This window comes from Sturnus vulgaris, chromosome 3, assembly GCF_052056855.1.
Source record: "Sturnus vulgaris isolate bStuVul1 chromosome 3, bStuVul1.hap1, whole genome shotgun sequence".
In the NCBI taxonomy this organism is placed as follows: domain Eukaryota; kingdom Metazoa; phylum Chordata; class Aves; order Passeriformes; family Sturnidae; genus Sturnus; species Sturnus vulgaris.
The window spans coordinates 18,289,360-18,313,012 of record NC_142245.1 but is presented as its reverse complement, the minus strand read 5'-3'; the positions used below and the strand labels follow the sequence as shown (position 1 = coordinate 18,313,012).

The 23,653-nt window shown below is 43.2% G+C and overlaps 1 protein-coding gene across 10 annotated transcripts; it reads left to right on the top strand.

Annotated features, from left to right (window-relative positions):
* On the top strand, window positions 1-23,155 carry EPHX1 (epoxide hydrolase 1). Of its 10 annotated transcripts, none has more exons than XM_014877440.2 (9): window positions 1-434; window positions 11,492-11,676; window positions 13,085-13,265; window positions 15,430-15,657; window positions 16,469-16,598; window positions 17,230-17,444; window positions 19,464-19,572; window positions 20,534-20,659; window positions 22,140-23,155. In XM_014877440.2, exons 2-9 carry the CDS (start codon window positions 11,497-11,499, stop codon window positions 22,363-22,365), a joined length of 1,395 nt encoding a protein of 464 aa, XP_014732926.1. In that variant the 5' UTR covers window positions 1-434; window positions 11,492-11,496; the 3' UTR covers window positions 22,366-23,155. The 10 variants fall into 10 exon arrangements, with proteins under 10 accessions (XP_014732926.1, XP_088017247.1, XP_088017241.1 ...); XM_088161115.1 differs by having other exon boundaries at window positions 332-599; XM_088161114.1 differs by having other exon boundaries at window positions 360-537.
* Window positions 23,156-23,653: the final 498 nt, after the last annotated feature.

The following is a 23,653-nucleotide window of genomic DNA, read 5'->3' as shown; positions in this document are numbered from 1 at the left end:
AAGTTTAGAGAACATGCCGCCCTGTAGGCGCATTTTCGGCGTTTGGCACAGCCCGTGTTTCTCCTGAGCCCTGCTACGGCGCAGCGAGCGCCGCTGAGCCCGGCTGGAAGGCACCTGGGCGGCTCACAGGTGGTACCGGCACACAGCGGCTGCCCGGCCGTGCCCAGAGAGAGCCAGGGCAGCCGGGGACAAAACAGCGGGGACGGGGCTGCGGGGACAAAGCAGAGGGGACAAAGCAGAGGGGACAAAGCAGCGGGGACAAATCTGCGGGGACAAAGCAGCGGAGCTCCGTGCCCCGGGCAGAACTACATCTCCCGGCGGGCTGCGGAGCAGGGGCGGCCCGGAGGCTCGGCAGGCTCCAGAGGCTCCAGAGGCTCCGGAGGCTCCGGGATCGCGGTGCCCGCTCCGCTCCAGCCCTGCCCGGCTCTCGGCAGGTGAGAGCGGCGGGGCGCGTCCCGGGACGGGCTCTCCTCGGGAAGTTCCCCGGCGGGATGCGAGGGTGCCCCGGCGGGCAGAGGAAATTCAGCTTTCTCTGCGGTAGGGGAAAGCGCTTTCCCGAGGGATTCCGTGTGTCCCAGCCGGCGGGCGCTGCGCCGAAGGTCCGTAAATGCCAGAGATGTAAAGAGTGCGCTGGGCTCCGCAGCTGCTGCTCCACGGATTCCTGACAACGGGAATTGTTCGGGCGTGAATAACGCAGTGGGTCGGCTGGGGACTTTTTGTTGATTTCGGGAACAGGAAGGCCCCAGTCTGCATTCCTGGTAGGCGAGCGTATGTGGCATTCCCAACTGCTTGGTGGAGCCAGGGGTGCTTTTCCAGGGTAAGGTTCCTGATAAGCGGGACCTACCAGTGCTTATGGAAACAACAATTTTATTTAGCGTTCCTCGGGATTGTGGCCAGATTTCCTTGTTTAGTTAGAGTAAGTGGCTTTAACTATTGGCATGTAAATGGTTTCAGTTTTGTTTACTTGCTCATTTCTAAATGGGGTTATGAAATTGAAGTTTTATTTATTTATGGATAATTTTGCCAGACCTGAAAATGGTTTGATTGAGTACTTTATGCATAATTCCCTTTGCTGAACAAGGGGTTTAGGCATAAGAAGAAAACCTTGTAAGTTTAATGCCCGTGTTTTGTTGCATAACTTAGCAATCTGCAAAGTCTAAGCAATTATGTACTCTGCTCAAGCTGGGTTTAGTTCGTCAAAATTCAGTTGGGATTTTGATTGCCCAGGAGTTAAAACATACCATTACCAAATGCATTGCTTAGTTTTCCAACTCTACTGAATTAGGGTGCTTTCTCTTCTTTTTCTAGCCTGGCTTTATCTAAAATAAGAGAAAATGCCTAGTAATTTTAGGATAGGATCAGTCTTAGAAGCCAATGTCTGAAAGTTACTCAGAGAGGCACAAAAGCAGGGTTCATATTTTGCTTGGCACTACTCTTTGGAGATGCCGTGCTTCTCCCCTGAAGCAGATATTGCTCCTGTTTGAAGTCAGCTAAAGCTGAGGCTTGAGTGCACAGATTGCTAATGCTTACTGAAAATCGATGGAAGATAGGCCCCAAAAGCAATTAAGCAGCTTTGAAAATCAATCCACAGTTGAAGTTGTCCAAGGACAGGGATTAGATCTTTGTCAGGGCTGAAGTCTTTGTGGGGAAGGTCCTGGCACAGCATCAAGTTCATGGCTCTTTGTTCCACGTCTTTTCCAGTCTGAATTCATATAAAAAACTTGTGTGTGATTTGCTTAAACTCTGCTGGCTTGTTATTTTTCCCAGAGTTTGTTTTTTTATTTTGTGTGATCATAGCGTTGAACTAAATAATTTGAAATGAAGCACTGTTGGTAATAACCAGTGCAACCAGAATCCACTTGTAATTTGCCTGTATGAATTGCCCAAAATAGGTTTTGGATTACTTGGTGTTTTAAATGGCTTTTTTGCCCCCTGTTGATTTGCTGCACTTTAAGTATTTGGTCATTCTGTAGGGCAATACCATTCTTTTCAGCCTGTTTGATTATCCAGGGTTTCAACAAAGCTTTCAGGCCTACCCAGTATTTTTAGGCATGAAATGGCAACGTTTTAATCTTGTAAGCGCTGTGAAACAAGCTCAGGCTCCTTAGTGGAAGGACCAATTTGTTCTGAGTAATTACAAAAGGTAAATTAAACTGTTTGGGGTAATAATTCTGGAATGGTAATACTCCCAGAAATTCCTGTTGCTTCAGTAACAGTTTGTCAAGTAATTTGTCACTGGAGAAGTAGCAAAGCAGGGCTGAGGGTGGTAGGTGAAGTACAACTTCTAGCTCTAGAAAAAGTAAATTGATTATCTTACATGTTCCTATGCACATTTCTTGCATTACAGTTGGAGCATTCTAATTCTGTGGCCACATGAGCAGAGGTAAAGCCTTACCTTTGTGGTAGAGTGTGCACAGTTTCACTATTTTCTTCATGCCATGCACAATCCCAGAACCAGGGCAGTCTTCTTTAAAGTGCAAGTTCCAAATGTGGCAAATAGATCTCTAATTACTGTGTAAGTCCCTGAAGAAAAGTCACTTGGAAAGTGGAGCATCTTGCTTCTCTCTGAAGAGCTTTGGTCTGCTTGTAATTAATGTTGAAAATACTTTTTTCCCTTCTGAATACTACTGCTGAAAAAGTCCTGGATTCTTCCTCTGAACACATCATTTTTAATTAAAAGCATCATTGTGTGTGTAAATGGGTATTTACATAAATAGTAAAGCACAAAACATCTTCTTATAAAGTGGCATTTGCTTTAATATCTTGGTCATGCTAGACATAGCAGGATGGCTGACAGTGATTTGAATATACCCTGGGGTTTATGGTTGGTTTTTTTAAGCAACATTATCAGTTTTATATATATTTAAGCATGTTGTTATTGATTACATGCTTTCTGACTGGCAGGGCTGGGAATATTTTTGTGGGAATTGTGGTAGCCATGCTTTCTTAGATGTTCTTTTCCACAGCACATTTGCCAGAATGAAGAAATTACCTGTGATCATATTTATGGAGAGATCCTGCTGGATTAAAGAGCAGGAGCTGTTTGCTAGATTTCTTCTCTGAAAAGTGAGCTGTTATCTAACATTCCTCCAGGTGTTTTTTTGTTTTGTTTTGTTTTTTAAAAACATTTCTGTGGGAGATTATTAGGTGTAATCCATGGGACAAGAAAGGGCTCAGCAAACTTTTGGGTTTTGGAGTTCTTTCTTTGTCTCAAGCAACACTCCTCACATTTATTGCACCCAGCAGTCAAATTTTGTTCATCTTGTGCACTCTGCAGTGAAGTCACACAGCTCTGGCTCTCCCTGTTCTGTGTCTGCAGCCTGGGTGGGCTTTGCTGTCTGATAGAAGACAAGTCCTGCTCTCAGGTAAAACGCCATCTGTGATGAATCAAAACCCAAGCTCTGTTGGAGGACCTGACCCTCCTGGGTGCTTCACTGAGAGTGTTAATTGCTCTAATCTGGTGGGTACAGGTAGTGCCCTTTTCTAGATGAAGGCTATGAATGCAAACAGAATTTAAGTACTGTTATTAAGAGAGATAAAGTCACAAGAATTGTTCTTGTTACATGTTTACTCTGGCACATTCTTTTGGTGTTGCAGTTATTTGACAGAAAATGATGACTACCATCTGTTCCCCTCCTCTGGCATCATTCAAAGTTCTTTTCCTCATTGGGAATGAAGTCCTCATAGAGAGATAACAAGTTTTGATCTCTTCCTGTTTCCATAGTCACGTTTAATATTATTTTTCCTTTTACACTTAAAGCTCTAGGCAAAACGAATTGATTATCTTATATAAGATTTTGCACATTTTTTGCATTATATACTCGGAGTATTCAGGTTTTGTGGTCAGGGAGTCTGGTGTCCTAGAAGAAGAAGGAAATCTGAAACAATAGATGAAGTAAGGAGTCTCATCATAGTGGAAAGAGAGAGTCAGACATCATCAAGGAAGGAGGAATGGTGGCATCATAGGAAAAGGAGGAAACACGGAAAAGTTGGACATCACAGAGGACTGAGGTCATCTCCACTGAGGAAGGAGTCACACAGAGGGAAGAGCGAGTGTGGCATCAAGGAGGAGGGAAGGAGTCTGGCATCACAGAGGTACAATGGATTTGGACATCTCAGAGGTAAGAGGGAGTGTGGCCTCACACATGGAAATAGGAAGGAAGGAATCTGGCATCACAGAGGTGAGAGGGAATCTGCCTCACAGAGGAAGGAGAGAGTGTTGCACAGAGGTAAGAGCGAGTCTGGCGTCAGGAAGGAAGAAGAGAGTGACATCACTGAGGAGGGAAGAGAGGGGTCTGACATCACAGATAAGAGGGAATGTAGGAAGGAGGGAGTCTGGTATCAAAGAGTAAGGAGAGAGTCTGGCATCACTGAGAATGGAAGAAATCATCATAGAGATGAGAGAGAGCCTGACATCACAGAGGAAAGGAATAGTCTGACATCACAGAAAAAAGCAGGAAATCTTCACTAATGGAGGGTGGAGTCTCATCCTAAAGGCAAGAGGGAGACTGGTGTCACAGAGGTAAGAGGAAGTTGGCATCACAGAAGATGGAGGTCATCTTGCATCACAGAGGAAGGAGGGAGTTTGGCATCACAAAGGTTAGAGGAAGTCCCACATCATGGGGGAAGCAGCACATTTTTCATTCATGCTGCCCTTACTTCTTGGAGTCATGATCCTAATTTAAATTCACAACGTGCACCTCATCTGTTTTGCAGTTTGCCAGAAAATTCCTCTGGCAGTCTTTATATTCATCATTTCTATCTCCACACCTTCTTTTAACTGAAGGCTTGTCATGTACTTTGTTCTTACGTACCTCAGACTGCTTGTGCTCTTTTTTTCCCCCTCTAAAGCACTACATATACGTCAATTCTGCATGTTTTAATAATTAAAGGTTTCAGTAACACAGTTTTCTAACAGTGCTAATACAAAAAGCTTGTAAATCTGCTAGCTGAAAAGATCTTTCCCTCCCTGATTCCATGGAAGAATCTTAAGAGACTGAGACTAATGGAAGATCCTGCAGTAAATAGAAGGGGACATGCTGTGCTGTACCACCAAGCAGTTTGGGATGAAAACAAGTCTTATCTGGAGATCAGGGCAGGCAAAACATTGGCAAAAACACCATGGCAGGGGAAAAGGGTAACCTTTTCACTACTGGAGGATTTGGTGAAGCTAAAAATAGAGCCCAAATTTGCCTTAAGGCCTGAGGAACAATTACCTCAATCTCATTTCCTTATCTGCAACATCTCTCTCTTTTGGTTCATTTCCACCTCCTCTGTAAAATGCAGATGCTGGCATAGGATGAGGAGGTGAACCTCATTATTGCTTGAAACTCTAGTGGAAGGCAAAACAGAACCGTGTGCTGTTTATAATTTCTTTTCAGACACTAGGAATGAAATGTTAAAGTAAAGCTCAAGATGTTGTTTGGACTCTGTTGGACTGTGTCATTTAGCTGGCTGGATAGTGGCTAGGAACTATTTAAAAAAACTTGTTACTGGCATGGTATCCTTCCCTCTTGTAACTGGAAGATGGGATTTGAGAGAGCTTTCACCCTCCATTGTATGCCAGGCTATTGTCACTTCTCTGCACCTGTGCAAAAAACCTATTCTGGCTGGGATTTGAGGGTTATTTAGAGTAAAGGCTGGGTAGGATAAATAGGATAAAATCTTTGCATGATCTAACCTTAATGCATTATTATGGTAGTTTGGACAGTTCTTTCGCCCTTAATTATCATGACTGAGCAGTGCTGATTTAAGAATCCTTTTGTGGCTTTTCTGTCTGCAGAGTCTTAAACAGAAATTATTGCAGATGGAGAGTGCATCTCCTTTCTCCTGAATCATGCACACAGTCATTAGATCATAATAATGGGCATCACACAGATCCCAAGCTGGATTCTGTCAGTTTGAGTTTATGTAGCCCAAAGGCTTTTTTTAGACTCTTGAAAGGGAGTGGGTTTGTTCAAGCATAATAGAAGCAAAACAAGGAAAAATGAGATAAACAAATAATGTTTTTAAGCAACATGGAAGAATGTGTTGGGCATGGCTTTGAAAGAGCAAGTAATGTTGCTTAAGTATGTGTTCTTGTAAATTGACTTTCTCCCTCTTAAGGAAGTGGTGTGCGATATTTAAAATAATGATTGGGTTATGAACTTTGACTGGCCAGTAGTTACATAAAGATAATTGCTGCCCCTGAGCGAGGCAAAGTGGATAACAGTGAACTTAATCCCGTACTACTTTTCTTTTATGCTTAGCTAGACTTGGGTCTCAGTGCCTGTGGGCTTTCAGTGCAGTACGGGAGAGTTAACAATGGATTGTAGTTGTAGGAAAAATGAGGTGGGAATGTGTTGTGTAAGGTGCTCGACTACTCCCCTGGAATTATGTGCCTAGAAGGACAAGTGCTGTAAGTACAAGTTCTGGGTGGTGCACAGGGGCACCCCCAGAGCCTAAACTGGCCCTGTTGCTTGTTCCTGTTGTCCAAGGGACAAAGCAGGTGAGGAGTTGCAGGGGAGCAGCAGGTGTGGGGTGTGGGGTGTGGGGTGTTCCTCAGCAGGGTACTCCCAACCCTGTTTTGGGAGCAGCACGCCCCACTCCTGGAGGAGGGCTGACAGAGTGAGGTTTCACTGCTTTGGGGACGTGACCTCACTCCTTGTTTGTAGCCTTCTAATTAAGTTCCTTCTGTACTGGCTAATTTCTGATTGTGAACAGTCTAGAAAAAAAAAATTTGTAAAATAGGATGATATCATCTCTTCCTGCTGTTTTGGAGATAGCATTGTGTGCCACCTCCCTGTGGCAATAAAAAATGTAAATGCTAAATTTCTTATCGAGACAAGCCAGAAACTCTGTTGGATTTGTATTTCCTGTCTTTGATTTGCTTTCCTGCGTAGGACGCTTTATTTCATCCCATGCCTGCCTCTCCTCCTCCCCTACAATGTTAATGCATCATTTTATGCTCACCTGGGAGATGTTACCACTTGTAGGCAAAGCAATTTCTGCGTTGCTAAGCTATTTTCAAGCTTGTCATAATGCTCCATAAAGTACAGAAATAGGAAGATTTTCTCCTACGAGGGACTTGATGGTTTTCTGTGTTTCTGGTGCTACATGATGGCAAAAATGTGATGCCTGGAGATGGTAGGACATAGAGGGTGAAGCTGTGAGGGCTCTGCCTTGTCTTAGTCCCTTGTAGGCTGTGGCAGTGCTCAGGGACCCTGTTACAGGTGCCATGAGTTTTTGAAGTACTTCAGTGGGGTTGTTTTTCCTTCAAGTCTCTTGGGAAGAGTAACCTGCAATTGCTGCTCTTGGGGCAAACCAATGTGTAAACAAAGATGCTGCAGCAGAGAGGTGCCTTCTTGGTAAAGCCTGATGTGGGACTTTATGTAAGAAAACAAAAATAAACAGAAAAATCACTTCTAAATTGAGCTGTTGTTCCTCCTGCAGAGTAATTATTAATCAATAAACCTTGTATCTCCCAGAGTGAGCCAAGTGCTCTGAGCTCCCTCGCAGTGTGCTGGTAAACCAGTCTCAGAGAGAAAAAGTTATTAACCTAAGGCATGATTAACTCTGAAAGCAGCAGAGTCTCACAGCTCTGGCTCCAACCATGCAGCAGCAGTTTTGCATTGGCAGGGTTTGGTAGCACCCTCAAAGCTGTGGGTGCTGCACATCATTCACTGCAGCTGGGTTATGTTTGGGTCAGAATGCATTTCCAGCATTTAGCTGAAGGTCTGCACAGTTGTTTGTTTCTCCAAAAACATGTTTTAGATGGATTCTAATGCTGCAAGGCTAAGATAGATAGTTACTCGTAGAAGGAGAGGGGGATTTTGCCATTAAGCTGTTTCATAGATGTCCTCATGAAAATAAAGAGCACTGTTCTCTGGGGCATCTCTTTCTGTGTGTTGATGAAGACAAAGCAAAAGACAGGACATAGCTTTGTTGTAAATCATAATTGCTCTGTTCCTGTGGACCCCTTAGCTCTCATGTTAATGCACAGAGAGGGGACAAATCAAAATACAAAAAGGTGATGAAAACCAGGAGTGTTTCCAATAGGGAGCAGTAAGACACTGTAAGGAAGTTTTAGGATGTTCTTGCAGACATATTTCACGAGGTGTGCTTGGCCTTCTTCAAGAGGAGCTTGTTTTTGGGCTATTCACTGAGCCCATTGCATTTCAACATTTTTCTTTCAAAACACGTTTTTAAAGCAGCAAACGAAAAACATTCCTCCTTGAACTCTTTAGGATAAAAGTACTGTCTAAGGTATTTAAGTGCTGTCTGTAAACAATATCCACCCTGGGGTACAGCAAAGTCTCAGAGCCTAAGGACCATGGAATAAATGGAAATATTTCCTTATAAGGTCTTGCCCTTGGTCACAATAAAGAGGAAAAAGCCAAACCAAAACATGAGCTCCCTTTGAAGCACTCGTTCATAAAGGCAGTGTGCCAGTGTGGTTGCATCAAGAGACTTCAGACAATAAAACCACCAGCACTTTGTTGACTTCTCTGAAAACGGAGGGTAGAAAAGTGTTATTGTACCTGTTTGTCCTTCCATGTTCATGGTGCTGTATTGCTGCATGGTGGAACAAGTGCTGAGGAGCTGATAACTTCGATTTTACCACAGATCTCAGCAATGATTAGCAGACGAAATTCTGGTGCGGGTGCATCACGACCGAGGCTGCTTTGTGCTGCTCAAACAACACACAAGAGTTCCAGAGAAGCAGCTTGAAGAGTGAACTTGAGAAATTACTGCTCTGAGTGATGAGTGGCCTCCTCTGGGCCCAGGCTGGAGCTGTTGGTAGGAGCATGCTGCATCCCAGCAGCTCACCCCTCACAAAACAATCCCCTGGAGCCAACTGGTGCAAGTTAAAATCCTGCTGATGCACTTGGTCCCTCCCTTCCTGGGCACTCACAGAAAAGTGGGACACAGTTGGAGCTATGGGTCCTCTGTTCATTATAATCAGGAATTTTACAGGCACTTTCAAGGGAACTGGGAGAGATTGAATACAGAGAGTCTCTCTGTTAGCAAAAAATAATCCAACATCAGAGATGGCTTCTTCCAAGTCAGGATGCCATCTCATGCAAATCAATTTGTCACCAGCCCCAGCTATCTGCAATAGAAGACAGGATTCTTCTGAGACCTGAAGCTGATTTTGGCACTTACTACTGGATTGTAAACAAGCTTCATCCTCAAGTCTGTTCGGAATTCACTGCAAAAATGAGTGTCTGTTCACACAGTGGGTTCTTTCCACATGCGGTCCAAGGCAAATGCAAAATCCACACATTTGCACACAAACCCTCCCCAGGTCTTCTGCTGCAAAAATTCTCAAGTGTTCTTGAGAGCAGGTGTAGGGAGCAGAAATGGTTCTGTAGCTCTGGGCACTCCAGGGCGTTGGGACATGAGGGCTTCTGGCTGAGGTTCTGTTCCTGGGCACCCAGTTCTGTGCTGGGTGCTGTGACTGTGCCACTGTGCTGGCAGGGGCTCTGGTGCTGATGCAGCAGCAGCCAAGAGAAAGAGAGCTCTGCTTTTGGAGGGCTCTGCTTTTGGAGGGCTCTGCTTTTGGAGATAACCCAGCCTGAACAACGGAGCTGGTGCTGACAGCAGAGCTTCTGTTTGTTGGGGGGCTCTGTAAACACATTGGAATAATCCTGGCCAGGAGTCTGGGTTTTTCTGTGTGGTGTTCACACAGTTATGGTGGTGAGCCCTTCAGGTCTAGACATGGCCCAAGTTGAGATTTCAGGGAAGTTGCTGTTTTCCTCCCTCAAGGCTTAAGAGTAGAAATGTTATAAAATGCTGTGGTAGGTATCATTTCTGTGTAAAGTGCTCTGAGGTTTCTAGAAGCCCCTCTAGTTCTGCTTTGCAGTAAAATTTAATTGTGCTCAGGATGCTCCTAAACTGCATAGGTTTGTGTGCTGAGGCAAGGTAAAATTGGATAAACATTTTAATTCTGGGGTGAGTTATGGGTGTTGCAAAGGTGGGAAGAGAATCTTGTCTTGTGCTCCAGATAACATAGCAAAGAAAAACAAGCAGCAGAAATTATGGAAGTATCAGTGAAACAAATAAACAAATCAAGTTTTTTCAGTGCCTATCATTCCCAATAGCTCCAGCCTCTGAGGATTCAGGAACTTTCAAGGCTGTAGCACTTGTATGTGTGTAAAAGAGATTTTTTTTTTTTTTTGGTAGCTTGTTCAATCAGCACAATGCCTGGCTTCTGTACAAATGTTTTATAGGTGCTTATCTTGACTTTATTCATTTATTTATTTATTGTCAGCCATTAGAAAATTGAACTCAAGAAGTTGACTAAAACCTTTCCTGTCACATAAAGGCACTTAAACGATTCCATTCAGTTTAATTCCTGCTCTAATCCTGTGAATTCCCATTAACTTGTGTTAAAATTCCTGTTTTGATCCAGGAGTAAATTTGGTGCATTCTGATGACTCTTTGAGCCATTCCAGAGCATCAAATTACTCTGCAGCAGCAAAACCAACAAAACCTTCTGGCTCTAGAGGGAATGAAGACGTTCTGGGTCATAAACAATCTTTGCCCTACAGAAGTTTTGAAATACTTGGCATCTTAGCAATTCCCCAGCAAATCAGTGTTTGAAGCATGACATTCTTTAAAATTATGCATTAAAATGATGACACTACTGTTCCCCAAACCACCTTGCAAACATTCCATACAGTCAAAGACATGCTTGAAAACATTAATTATTAAAGACAAGTCTAAGTGTTTTTTCTACTTGCAGCATGAAACAGTCCAAATATATTCAACTTTTTTTTTTTTGGGGGGGGGGGGGGGTGTTCTGTTTGACTGAAGCACGGCCTTGCAGCTGGGTTATGCAGATGTGCTGTGAAATCAGGTTGTTCTGCACCTTGACAGAATTTTGTCACTTGGGAATGTGATCACATTTTAGAGCATGGGCTTTTGTTCTCTCTTTAAAACAGTTCACAGGGAGAAGGGAAGGGAAGGTCCAACTGCCCTTTGAACTGTGGTTCAAGGGTCGTACAAATAAATCCCTGCTCCATTTCCTGGCTGACTGGGAGGTACAAGGTGGCTGCCCTCACGCTGTTCACTTTTTATTCTATATATGTCTTGCTTTTCTTTCCCTCCAAATCTACAGCAGTAGATGTGTAAGCCTTGCTGAAGAGAAGCTCTGCCTTGGGATTTGTGGGGAATCTAGAGCTTCAGAGGAAGAGAAAGCATTAAATGTGAATGATATAATTGTAATTATTAAGTTATGTTATATTTACATTATAATGACTATTTAATTGCCACATTATCTCTTTACTTGCTTTGAGTTTTTATTATGTGTCTTTCATGTAAAACAATTCTTCCTCATCTGGGTAGGTTAAAACATTCTGTTTCAGAAATTTCACAGAAGTATCGATATCATGTGAGTGCCAGAACATCCTGTAGCTGGAATCCTGTCTAAAAAGGGAAAAGTCTTCACAAAGTGAGTGTGTCTCTCTGAGCTGATTGGGCTCACCAGAGTTCTGCTCTTCTCTTGCAGGCATTATGCTGCTCGAGGTGCTCCTGGTCCTGGGGACACTCCTCATCTACTTCTTATTTTCCAAGAAGAAAGAAGAGACACTGCCCTTCAAAGATGGGTGGTGGGGCAGGGGACAAAAGCCTGTGACTAAAGAAGACTCAAGTATTCGGCCATTTAAGGTGGAGACTACAGAGGAAGAGCTGAGTGTAAGCAAATCTCTGTGCTGGGGGGAGGGAAGGAAGAAATGGTCAAATAGATGCAGAACGTGTTTGGAAGTAATTTTTAAATTGAACCAACAGAATGCCAGTGATGTCCAGGGGAAGGGATTTGTCAGTACTTCGGAAGATAGGTATGAATAGGCAGATCTCGCTGTATAATTTTGTTCTCAGCTGGCTCTTGCATGATTGCTGGTAAATAAACCTACTCTGCAAAGCCTAATAAACATAAAAACCATATTACAGATTACTCAACTCTGTTTTTCTGTTTGTGCATTTTCCTCAGTTTGTGTAGACCAGAATAAGAACAATGTCTTTTTTTTCCCCCCTTTCTTTCCAAAGCAATTACAAATACCTCATTTTCTTGACTGCTTTATGTTTGCAGCTGTGTTGGATGCTGACTCTTCTGTAATTAATAGTCTACTTTGGTCAACACTAAATTACTGTGGTAATTACAGTAAACACATACGTTGCAGAATTTGTTGGATAGAAAGATTTTGATTGTGTGTGTTTAAGCCAGGGATTGAACGATTTCATAGATCTTTGTGGAGTCATGGTTCAAACAATACTCATGGGATTGCTCATATTATTAATTTATAATAGATTCCTAATTTCTCGGCAAGGCCTGGGTTTTTTAACACTTTCCTTTCCCTTCTTAGTAATATCAAGGGACATTGGTCTCCATGATGTTTTCCCTTTACACTGCAGACACTAAGATGGATAATTTCTAACTTAAAAATGATTGAGCGGGGTTAGATTTCCAGATCTGCCTTTCAGCTACTCTGTGGTTCTGTTGGCAGTAGGAGGGGGCTCTCGGCTGTCCTTCCCTGCTGAGTGATTTTGGAATGATCTTGCAGTATCACCAGTATCCCCTGCACCCCTGAAGTGCAGCGGGAAGGTGACTGTCACTGTTATTCAAGACTGGCAAACTTGAATTTCAGTCTAGTTTCACCAACTTTCTGTCTATGCAAAATCCTTCTGGCTGTTTCCTGGTGCAGACCTCCCACCCCTGGGTTTGGGAAGGAAAGCAAAAGGTTTGGGCCGGATTCAGGCACTGACTGTGAGGGAAGTACCCTGGAAAGGCAGCAGGACTCACCCTTTGAAGGCACAGCAGTGCCAGCAGAGCATCCTGCCCTTTGTGGTTCTCAGCCTGGCAGACAGGTTGGGCAGCTCTGCAGAACAAAGGCTGAGGACAGCTGTGAATGGAAGGGGAAGGAGGCCATCTGGAGGAGGAAAAGAACTGGAACAGCTGAAGGAGCATCAGCAAAAGGCACAGGTGTCTAATTAGAGATGTTATTTCCATTGTTCTCGTTTCACGTGGGAATAACTGGAAACCATACACAGCCCAGGACAGCAGACACAAATGCTTTTAAGGCCCCTTCTCTCTTTTTTCCTGTAGGATTTATTTAGGAGACTTGACCAGGCTCGAGTCACTGAGCCACTGGAGAACAGTTGCTTCCATTATGGAATTAACTCGGTGCATCTCAGGAAGATTGTGTCCTACTGGAAAAACCAGTTCAATTGGAAGAAACAGGTTGATGTCCTCAACAAGTACCCACAATTCAAAACAAAGATTCAAGGTGTGTAGCTTTTCCCCGTAAAATATAAACAGTAATAGATAATTTTGTCTGCAAGGGAACTTTTTGGGAAGAAGGCTCTGATTGTGTCACAGAGTTGTGTCTCCTGGCTGCCATAGTCTGGATCATTGGCATCACTGCTGAAGGAGCAGGGAGCTCCTGCCTTGTAACTGAAGCCTTTAGGACAAGGAATGACAAATGGAATTCCCTGTGCATGAGCGGGCTGTCAGCTGGTGTTAGCAGGAGCCAAGCACGGGTGTTTGGAAGCAGAAGTAGATCTTAAGATGTACACATGTTCCCTGCCTCGCATGCAGTCATGCAGGAATTCCCACAGATGTCTCCTCATGCTCCATGGAGCTTCCCAGCTGCCTCTGTCACAGTGAAGCATCAGCCTGGCAGCCCTCCTCAGCTGGGCAGGCTGTCCCTGCCTGGCAGGGCAGATGTGCTCTGCTGCACCTCCTCAAACATTCCCAGGCCTTGGAGTGCACAATGCCTTTTCCCTGGGGCTGGTGTGCTGCCAGGTGTGAGGGAATGGTTTCTTTTCATTCAGAGCACACTGCACCTTTCCAAAGAGTTAATTCAAGCCAAGGTCTGCTGGCACTGGAGCTTGGTCAGACAGGGCTTTTAAAATGTCTGATTTAGGGTGGTGTTTGGGTCCAATTGTAGATCTAGAGCACAGCAGGATGACAGATGATGACAAAATTTGACCTTAACAGAGTATTTTGTTCTGTTTTTATTTGCACCTATAATTGTGTGTTATTTCAAAAGGTGCAGCTTGCCATAATATTTTAAATGGATTTGGGACAATGAACGGTGTTACATAGTGGTTAGAGCTTAAAGCGTTTCTTTAAATGATAGCTAGTGCTGAAAAAGATAAAACCAGAAAAAAATAAGAAGGAAGAAGAAAAAAGCACCATTTGGGACTAGAAAGGGAGAAGCAGCTATGGACAATGCACTATGTATAGCAATGGAAAGGGAAATTTCCGTGTTGAGAAAGATTACAGAGAGGAGATATGAAAAGACAAGGTCAAACATGCTGTGTATCAGATTCCTACCTTCTGTCATCACTTGAAAGCTTTTCAGAGAATACAGAGATTCACAGAAGTGTCAAGGATGAGGAAATCTCAAGTGAGTGAAAGAGGGTGGGATTGCTGGTGAACTGGAGTTGATGTGAGTAAAATATGCTTAAATAAAGAAACATAAAGAAACGAGGCATTCAGGCTTTGCTGGGAACAAATTCCTGTTTCCTGGAAAACAAAGCCCTGAGTTAGTTTGAGGAAGAGCAGCTCACCTGAAGCAGATAGTGCAATTCTGTGTCCAGTTTTCCTGCTGGGAAGAGTCACAATGGAAACAACACTGCGGATTTTACCTTTTACTGAACTGTAAGAGATTGGTATTAGAACGTAGGTTCCTGTTTTGGTTTACTCACTTAAAGAGATGCTAAAAGCTTTGGACAAAGGGTAGGAAAGAGCTACAAAAACGAATACTTTAAATCTCTTTTAGCAAGGCATGATTGGTTTATCAGCAGTTAAGATGTGTGACCTGATTACAGAAGGCTTCCACAGACAGAATACTTAGCGAAGGCTTTTAAAATTCCTTTTGCTGTAGTTTAGGGTCAGTGCCTGGGGACAGAAGCCAGACAGTTCAAATGGAAAGTAAGGCATGCACAAAATGAGGAAAGTGATTCATGCCCCCGAATAAACAGCTGCAAGTTGTGATGGATTCCCTATATCTTGGTGCCTTCAAGCTGCAATTGTAGGCCTTTCAGGAAGAAAAATCTGTGGCCGACTGAAGTCTATCCTGTGCCATGCAGGGACATTTGGGTAAAATTTAAGGACACTTGCGCTAAATGATGTAATTGTCTTCTCTGCCTGTAAGCTGTGTGAGTCACTGTGTTACCTTTGGTAGATTGCTTCACTTCTATGTCTTAATTTGCCAATTTATTTTAAAACAGAAACAGCCAACCTCATTTGGCTGCTGTGCCGCTTAATTGCCCATTATAAAGTACTTTAGGGTCCTTGGGAAATGTATCCAGAGAGGTGCAGTGTCTTTGTACGCTCACCAAAAAGAAAAGACTGGAGAAAAACTTTATTTGTGATCTGTTCTGTGATAAGTTTCAGTGTCATGGTAAATTTGGGCATGCTAATTAATGATTATATTTTTACAGGCCTTGATATCCATTTTGTTCACGTCAAACCTCCTCGTTTGCCTGAAGGCCGGGCTGCCAAGCCACTGTTAATGGTTCATGGATGGCCTGGCTCATTTTACGAGTTTTACAAAATCATCCCTCTCCTAACGGATCCTGCAAGCCACGGCCTTGGTGATGAGCACATTTTTGAAGTCATTTGCCCATCTATCCCTGGTTATGGTTTCTCAGAAGCACCCCACAAAAAAGGTACAGCACAGAAGAAGAAAGTGACCCCCCACAAGCCCAGTCTCACAGCCAGGCAGCCTCTGCCAGCAGAACAGCAGCTCCTGTTACACACTTCTTGTTTTCCCAGAGAGGAAACGGAGATCCTGTGTGTAGTGTGGGACGAGGGAGATAAGGGGGTGGCTTTGGGTGACATCACTGGCTAGTTTCTGGAGCAATGTGTAGCTAATTTAAAGAGAACCATAAAAAGCCATGAAGTGACAACAGTGCTAATTGCACCCATGAATTGTCTGTGAGTGAGCAGGCAGGGTGAATTTAATTTATTACTGCTCCTTTTGGGTGTTTTGCATCCATATTGGACAGCATTGTAGAGGTAGGTGAGAAGGAAGAGTTGAGTGTATCCACATGGCAGATTGCAGCCAAATACCTGCTTGCTTCGCTTGTGCTCAGAATTATACAAACACAAGCTGCAGCAAATTGAAGCAAGGTAGTGTTTAAAGTGACACTGAGTTTAATATTTAATTGCATGTGCAGGTGAGTGATGTGGGGGGAAGGTTGGGTTTGCTTTTCTCTGCTTCCCTGGCTACGATTTTCGTGGTCAGTGCTCAGAGCAGTGGAGAGGTCTGCAGCAAAGGCTGGGGTTTGTCCTCCCCATGGTTTCTGCTTGCTCTCTATGCTTGGCTGCTGAGCAAGGGCTTCCTTACAGTCAGGCAAGGAGAAATGGGCTTGAAGCTTTTGAGGAACTGGATTCTCCTTGATGTGGAGAATCAGTGCTGCAGGGTCGGAAGTGTGGGTGGAGTTAATGCAACAAAAGCGTTCTTTTTGTTTAATGCAGACTTCAATTCCGTGAGTGCCGCTTCTGTGTTTTATGAATTGATGCTCAGACTTGGATTCAATGAGTTCTACACCCAGGGTGGTGACTGGGGCTCGCTCATCTGCACCAACCTGGCCCAGATAGCTCCCAAGTGAGTACCCCCTTGGTGCAGCTGTTTTACTGTGTGAATAGTTATTTCCTGTGCACTTGGGAGTTCCTGCCCAAGTCCTCACTGTGTGGTTTCTCTCTTTGGTGCTCAGTGTTAAGCAAAGATCCAAAATTACATACTTTAGGTTATATTAAATGCTTTTTCTTTCAAACAGTTGTGCAGTAGTTTTGTAGTGTCCTCGCTGAGGTCTGGAGTGGGACAAGTTCTTGCAATGAAAAGAAAGGAGGGTGTGTGGCTTAGTGCCCTGGAGTGTGTGCTGGTTACTGACAGTTGTCCCTCTGACTTGTCATTTTTTGTGAAAAGCCACACTACAAAGGGTAGCAGAGGTCATGATGTAATGAACAGGCTGGAATTCAAGTATGTCCATTTTTGTTAATATATTTTAAATGTTACAGGTCACAGCACCAAGCCTGGCAGAGTTCAAGAAGTGTTTAGACAATGCTCTCAGGCACATGGTGTGATTTTTGGGGCTGTCCTGTGAAAGGCCAGGAATTGGACTTTAGTGATCTTTGTGGGTCCCTTCCAGCTCAGAATATTCTATGATTCTAAACACAACTTTGAACTTCTGTTAACTGTTTGTTAACTTGTGGTTTTTTTCTGTTTTTGTCTTTAGCCACGTGAAAGGTCTCCATTTGAATATGGTCTCAGTATCGAAGCTGGGGCTCACTCACCTGCTCTCCGTCCTGCTGGGCCGCTACTTCCCAGGGCTCTTCGGATTGCAGGATGAAGATGTCAGGAGGATGTTCCCCTTCTGGAAGAAAGGGCTCTCCAGGATCTTGTCTGAGTCTGGCTATGCTCACATACAGGCTACAAAGCCGGACACTGTTGGTAAAACAAACAAACAAAAAAAACCGCAACCTTTTTTGAGTTGAGAATACTTAAGTCTCTTCACTTTAGCTGTACTTTCACAGAAACAAACTGTACTGCTCAAAATACGCAGAAAATAAATTTTTTGCAGTGTATCTGCACATCCAAACTGAGCATGCTCCAAGTGCCACTGACCTCATTTTCCAGTTTTCATAAATGAAATAGATTGTTTAATATTTTTCTACTTCTGCTATCAGTGGGGACTGTAATTCCATTTCAAATGCAGCTCTGCTGAGAGCAGAAGATAATTTCTTTTCAGAGAATGGATCACATTCAAGTAATGTAAACTACAAGAAGCTTTTAGCTGTCTCAGCACACAATGTAGCTTATTTATTATAGCGATAAGTAATACCTGAGAACTCAAATCAAATTTCACTTCCACTCATTGTTGTGAATCACTTGCAGGCTTTCAAGGAAAAAAATTGTAGCTATGAATGTTCTTTCTACATGAGCTAGTCACTCAAATGGTTTAACTGCTTTAAGTATCTGAGTATTAAGTGTTTCTATTTTAAAAACATCTTTTGTGACTAAATTGGACAACTGAGTCAGGAGTACTGACTACATTTTAGTTTGGTGCAGCAGCAATTCACTGATGGATTTTATTAAAAACATAGCTAAGGGAAATATTTCTTAATGGTTTTCCATAAGCTTACCTACAGAGGCAGCTATGTTCTTAAAATGTGGAGGCAAAAGGATAATTGTATGGATTTAAAGTAATTTTTCTTCCACTGAGTTTTGGTTTCTAAATAATGGCAGTCTTTTGTGCTTTAGGAAAGAGAGGGAAGCTGATATCTGAAAGATGCCTAAGCCATGCTTCTTCTCAAAAAGAATTCTGGCTGATTCTTGACATGTGGTCTGTCAGAGCAGACTGTGCAGGCTGGGAACTAGAAGCCAGTTCATGCTTTGGGAGCTGGAGCATTCCTGCAGTTCACCAAAGGACCAAGAGGAGAGGAGCAGGGTAGTGGCAGGTTCCTGAAAGGAGAAAAATACTCTGAAGCAATTTCTGGCAGAAATGTCTGCATTCCAAGTGCTGTGAGAACCAATGTCAGTTTTTCTCTATGTAAACAGATGCACTCTACTCACAGTGAGTAGATGAACAGGCTATTGCTTGGCATGTCCAGCACATCTGGAAAGTGCTCAACAGAACTTTTGCAAATACTTGCTCTTTCAGGTATCACTAGTAGTTGCTTAATAATTGAAACTCCCCTGTCATGTTTAAATAGCAATTGCTGATGCAATTGTGCCAGTTGCAGTGTTAGGCACCTTCCTGGAAGGCCGGGTTGTATGGGTGGAACTTCAAATACATTGCTGTTCCTTGGGAACAGCTTTTTCTCATGCTTTACTGAGAAGCTGGGACAGGTTTCCCTGTAATTCACAGCACTAGGATGTGTGATCAGAGTTCCAAGTGCAGGTGTGTTCTTTCTGTCCAAGAGAAGCAAACTATAAAATCTGTATGAAGGCTTGTTCTACATGAAGGCAGTTTGCTATTGCTAATTCAGAAGATAGACCATTTAGTAGAGCCTTGCTGTTCCTTAATGACTTTCTAATAATCCTTAAAATGTTTTTGCTGTTAGATAATGCTGCAAATCCTCCTGGTCATGTGTAGGCATGTGGAGTTTGGCTCTGTAATGCTGTTTAATTCATGACAACTTCCAGATTAATGGAAGCAAACCCTCCTTGGCACATAGAGCTTAATCTTATTAGCTTACCAGAAAAAAAGAAAAGCCAGCAGAAATCCAATACTGTTACATCAGTTCAAAAAACGTTCGGTGTGAGCTAATGTGGAGCCTGCTCGTTTGCAGATACTTTCGGTTTATGATTTGGCATTAAATGGCTCCAACTCATTGTACTATTTTATTTAAGAAAGCAGCTGATGGAACAGCTTTGTAAAGCTAGTTACATCCCCTGTAATATAACAGGCAGCTTCTCTAACACTCTGTTGGATATCAGTTACAATTAAATTTTCTTCCTCCTTTACAGGCTGTAGTTTGAATGACTCTCCTGTGGGACTGGCTGCATACATCTTGGAGAAGTTTTCTTCATGGACTGATATGGAATTCCAGAGTCTAGAGGATGGAGGACTAGAGAGGTAAGCCCTTTGTCTCCTGACATTTTGGATGAGGTGACTAAGTCCAGAGTCACAGCTGAAGAGGTCTGTCTGAAGTGGTCACCTCATGCTCAGGGAGCTTGTAGTGACCACAGCTGGTGCAGGACTGCACTCCAGCACACAGAGAGGCAACCAGGCCATGCAGGGTGATGGATTCCCTTCCCACTTCGATTTCCTAAAAAATAAATACACCTCCTGGATATTAAAAACTGACTTGGGGGAAGAATCTCATTAGGACATGAAATCCAGAAGTTTAACCCACGTTAAGATGCTGGCAACTCATGATTCATTGTAATACTAACAATCAACTCTCTATGAATTGGCTTTGGATTGATTGTTACTGCTTCATCTACTACCATTTGCTAATAAAGGATTATGTTTAGTGTGCAGCAGAAATCAGAGCTGAAATCCCCATTGAGAAGTACCTGGCAGGAATGGTGAGAGGGGCCATGCCATGGAAAGGCCCAGTGGCAGCAGATTTGCATGGAATGTTTGCACTGCACACAGCTGATAATTTTGTATGAAACATGCACTGTTTACAGCACATGTTGGTGTGTGAGGGCTCTGTTGAAGGCTCATGGTAGCATTTCAGATTGTCATTAATAAATGGCACAAGCTGTTGCATGTGCTGTTCTGCCCCCACCCTCCCAGTCTGTGGACAGAGAGACAGCCATGCTGGAGCAAAAGGTGCTTGTTGGAATCTGCCTTCCGTGTAGGAGTTAAAATGTGACTTCCCAGGTTGTGTCTGAAAGCCTTTAGCATCCTTAATTGGTCACTGGCAGACAGAGGGGGAGTAATAACTTCACCTCTCCACTCTTAACCACTATTTTTTCCTATAACTTTTTTTTTTCCCTTACAACCAAACCCAAGTCAAGTCCTTGCTACAGTGATGCAAATAAATTTTCAATTCTAATTAAGCAATCTCTTGGGCTTGCCTCTTCAGGAAGTTCAGCCTGGATGATCTGCTCACCAATATCATGATCTACTGGGTGTCAGGCTGCATTGTCTCCTCCATGCGTTTCTACAAAGAAAACTTGCAGAAGGGGATAGGCACACAGAAACATGAAAAGTAAGTGTGGCTTCTTCTCTTAAGATATTTTGCCCTGATCTTAATTTTATAGATGCATGCCTTACAGATTTCTGAATGCCAAGGAATAACACTGCTCTATCACAGTATTCATCTGCAAGACAGAGCAGGTAGTTGAGGTGCTGTGTTGGGAAAACACGGTGCTTAGGTAGGAATTCTGAGCCATCAGTGAGGATTTCTGACTGGAGGCACTGCTTGAGGGCCTCCCATTCATGGTGTATCCATGTGCTTTCCGATTTTATTTCAGTTACTGAGTCACACAGTCAGTTTTGTTTAGTTTAGTTGGTTGTAGTTTTAGTACTTTTCTAGGCACACTTTGCCTGTTTCTGCAAAAGGTTTAGGTTCTTCCTTTGGAAGCAACTTCAACCTGCTGACAAACTGCATCATGCAGGAGTCAGCGAGACTGATGTGCCTGCTGCTGCTCAGACTCTCCAGACAGCGGCTTGGTTGCATGTACTTGTGTCAGCTTGAGTATGAGTGAAGGCTTAAACCTGCCCCGAGGTCTTTGCAACCACAGCTTAGTGCCATGGTATTTATTTAACTGTGAAATGATGCTCCCAGGAAGCTGACTCAGTTCCTGAAGCCATTGTGGCTATGCTGTGGGTAGTATCCTGCTCTGGTTCTGCCTGCATGAGATGAGCTGTGTGAGCTTCTATGTGCCTAGAGGACAGAGCCTCAAAGTCTTGTATAAAGTTCTGACCTCAGGCTTCCAGTAGCTACTGGAAGTGCCCAAAACTTTTTGTGTCTACATTTTAAAGTCTGTCACTTCTGACAGTGTAGCTTATTTAAAGATAAGCTGGGATATTTAAACTTAGAAAATGTGGCTCTTATAACAAGCACAGATCATTCACATCCTTCAAATCCAGTTGCTTCCTTACATTTCCTTTTTTTGGAAAGTTTTAGAATTTTTTGTAGTGTGCATTTGTGCCTGTTAAAAGCAAGAGCTATTTTACAAGGCATAGTCCCACATATAGAAATGTTGCTTCTGAGCTAGTCTAGATTATTAATATTCCTCTATTCTCTCCCCATATGAAGTAACTCTTCTCTTGCCTACCCTCCTGTTGTCCTGCCAGGCTTAGCATATTTGAGTGGTTATCTTCTCTGTAAATCTCTCTCCAGCTCTTATCAAATTGTGTGCTTGTTCCTCAATCTAAGCCCTGTGTGCAGCTAGAGGAAATTTGCTGCCCACCATCTCCTAGGGCTCTCCTCTCCCTTTCCATGCTTCTGAGCCTCATGCCTTGGATTCCATGCAAAATTGCCTTAGTGTCACTGTATGCAAAAATAAAAAAGTGTTTTTTTCTTTAGTAATTAGATTGTTGTCTTCAGTTTTAAGATCTGGAAGTCAAAATTTTAATGCCTAACAAGAGTGTGCTCAACTGTTTTGGGACATTTCTTTAAAACTTTTGATTTGTTGCAGATGTAAGTGTTTGGAAGATTACAATGATTCTTTCTCCTCTCTCAGGCTCACAGTGCAGGTACCCACTGGCATTGCCTCCTTCCCTAATGAAATCCTGCACATACCCCAGGCTTGGGCCAAGAAGAAATATCCCAACATTGCCTCCTTCCACTTCATGCCTCGAGGCGGCCATTTCGCAGCTTTTGAGGAACCTGAGCTTCTTGCTAAAGATATTCTGCAATTTGTTGATAAAGTAGAGAAAGAGCAACTCTGGAAAAAGAAAGGGGAATAACTTCCCTAAGAAACAGCAGGGTAATTACTTTTAGCTTAGTACATGTACAGGGCTTACTAAGTCTACTCTAATCCATGTAATTAGATCTTATTGTTGACCAGATGTGAGCAAGGACAGAAAGAAAAATGCAGTGTATCTCCCATGAAATAATGCCACCGGACCAACGGATTTTGGGTTGGGCTTTTTTTTTGTTCAGCTAGGCTAAGGAAGTAGCATGAAGAGTACTTGGGTATCTTCTGAAACAATGTTCTGTAGTATACTTGACTCTTGCTTCGAGATTGAAAAATAGACCTCACAACTACTACTGCATTCCTAGCAACAGTTTAATTGTTGTGAAAGGCTTTTCTTTCTCATGGCAGCAGTAAAATTTGAGTTGCTGTGAGTACAAAGTTGCTCACATAAAGAGTGGGGAGCAGCCTGGCAGGACCTGACTTGCATGAGTGCATCAGTCAATCAATCAATCAGCATCAGTCAAACTGTCTTCTGCTGGCTGCCTTTCTCTTCCAGCCTGAGCTGAAAAGCAGATTCCTGGCTGTGAAGAAGCTGGACTGCCCTGTGCCAGGCTCCTGGGATATGTGAGGAAAAGCTGAAACACACAGGTGCCTGTAGCTCAGACCAAGAGGAGGGGCTGTGTAGGAGTAACTGCAGCCCCAGCTACCTCTGCACTGAATTTGTACTCTTAACTTAAATCATAGCCCTAGGTAGGCTCAACATACTGTGGCTTTGCACTGCTTTGGCAGGGTATTGTAAATACCTCTTACTAAAGAATAAAAATATGATTAATTCAAAATTAAAAGTGCACTAGTTTTTTTAATAACTCCTCTGTGATTCTTTTAATTCTTTTAACAACTGAGATTTTGCTTGGTACCAGCTAAAAGGAGCATCAGCTCAGAACCTATCAATTCTGTACTGCATCTGCCACAAAGGTCAGATTGAAGGCAAACTGCTCAAAGAAAATTGAAGGGCTATATGGCTTTACACCTCCTGCCCCTAGTGTGCAGCTGAACTTCAAACAGGTCTTAGACCATATCCAGATGACTGATTTCAGTGTGGTTTTGTTCTCCAGTCACTTCTGGTGTCCTTCTCTACTTCTGAAAGCACAGGGAAATACAATCTATCAATAACATTTGCATGGATTATTTTACAATTTTAATTGAAATGGAAGCTAAGATCAGAAGCTCAGCAGATCCATGCTCCATGCCAAGGCTTTTGACTCAAGCATGCCACGTAGTTTGTTTCACAGATGGCAAGTGGATTCTCCTGCTGGGCACACTTAAATCTCAGTGCT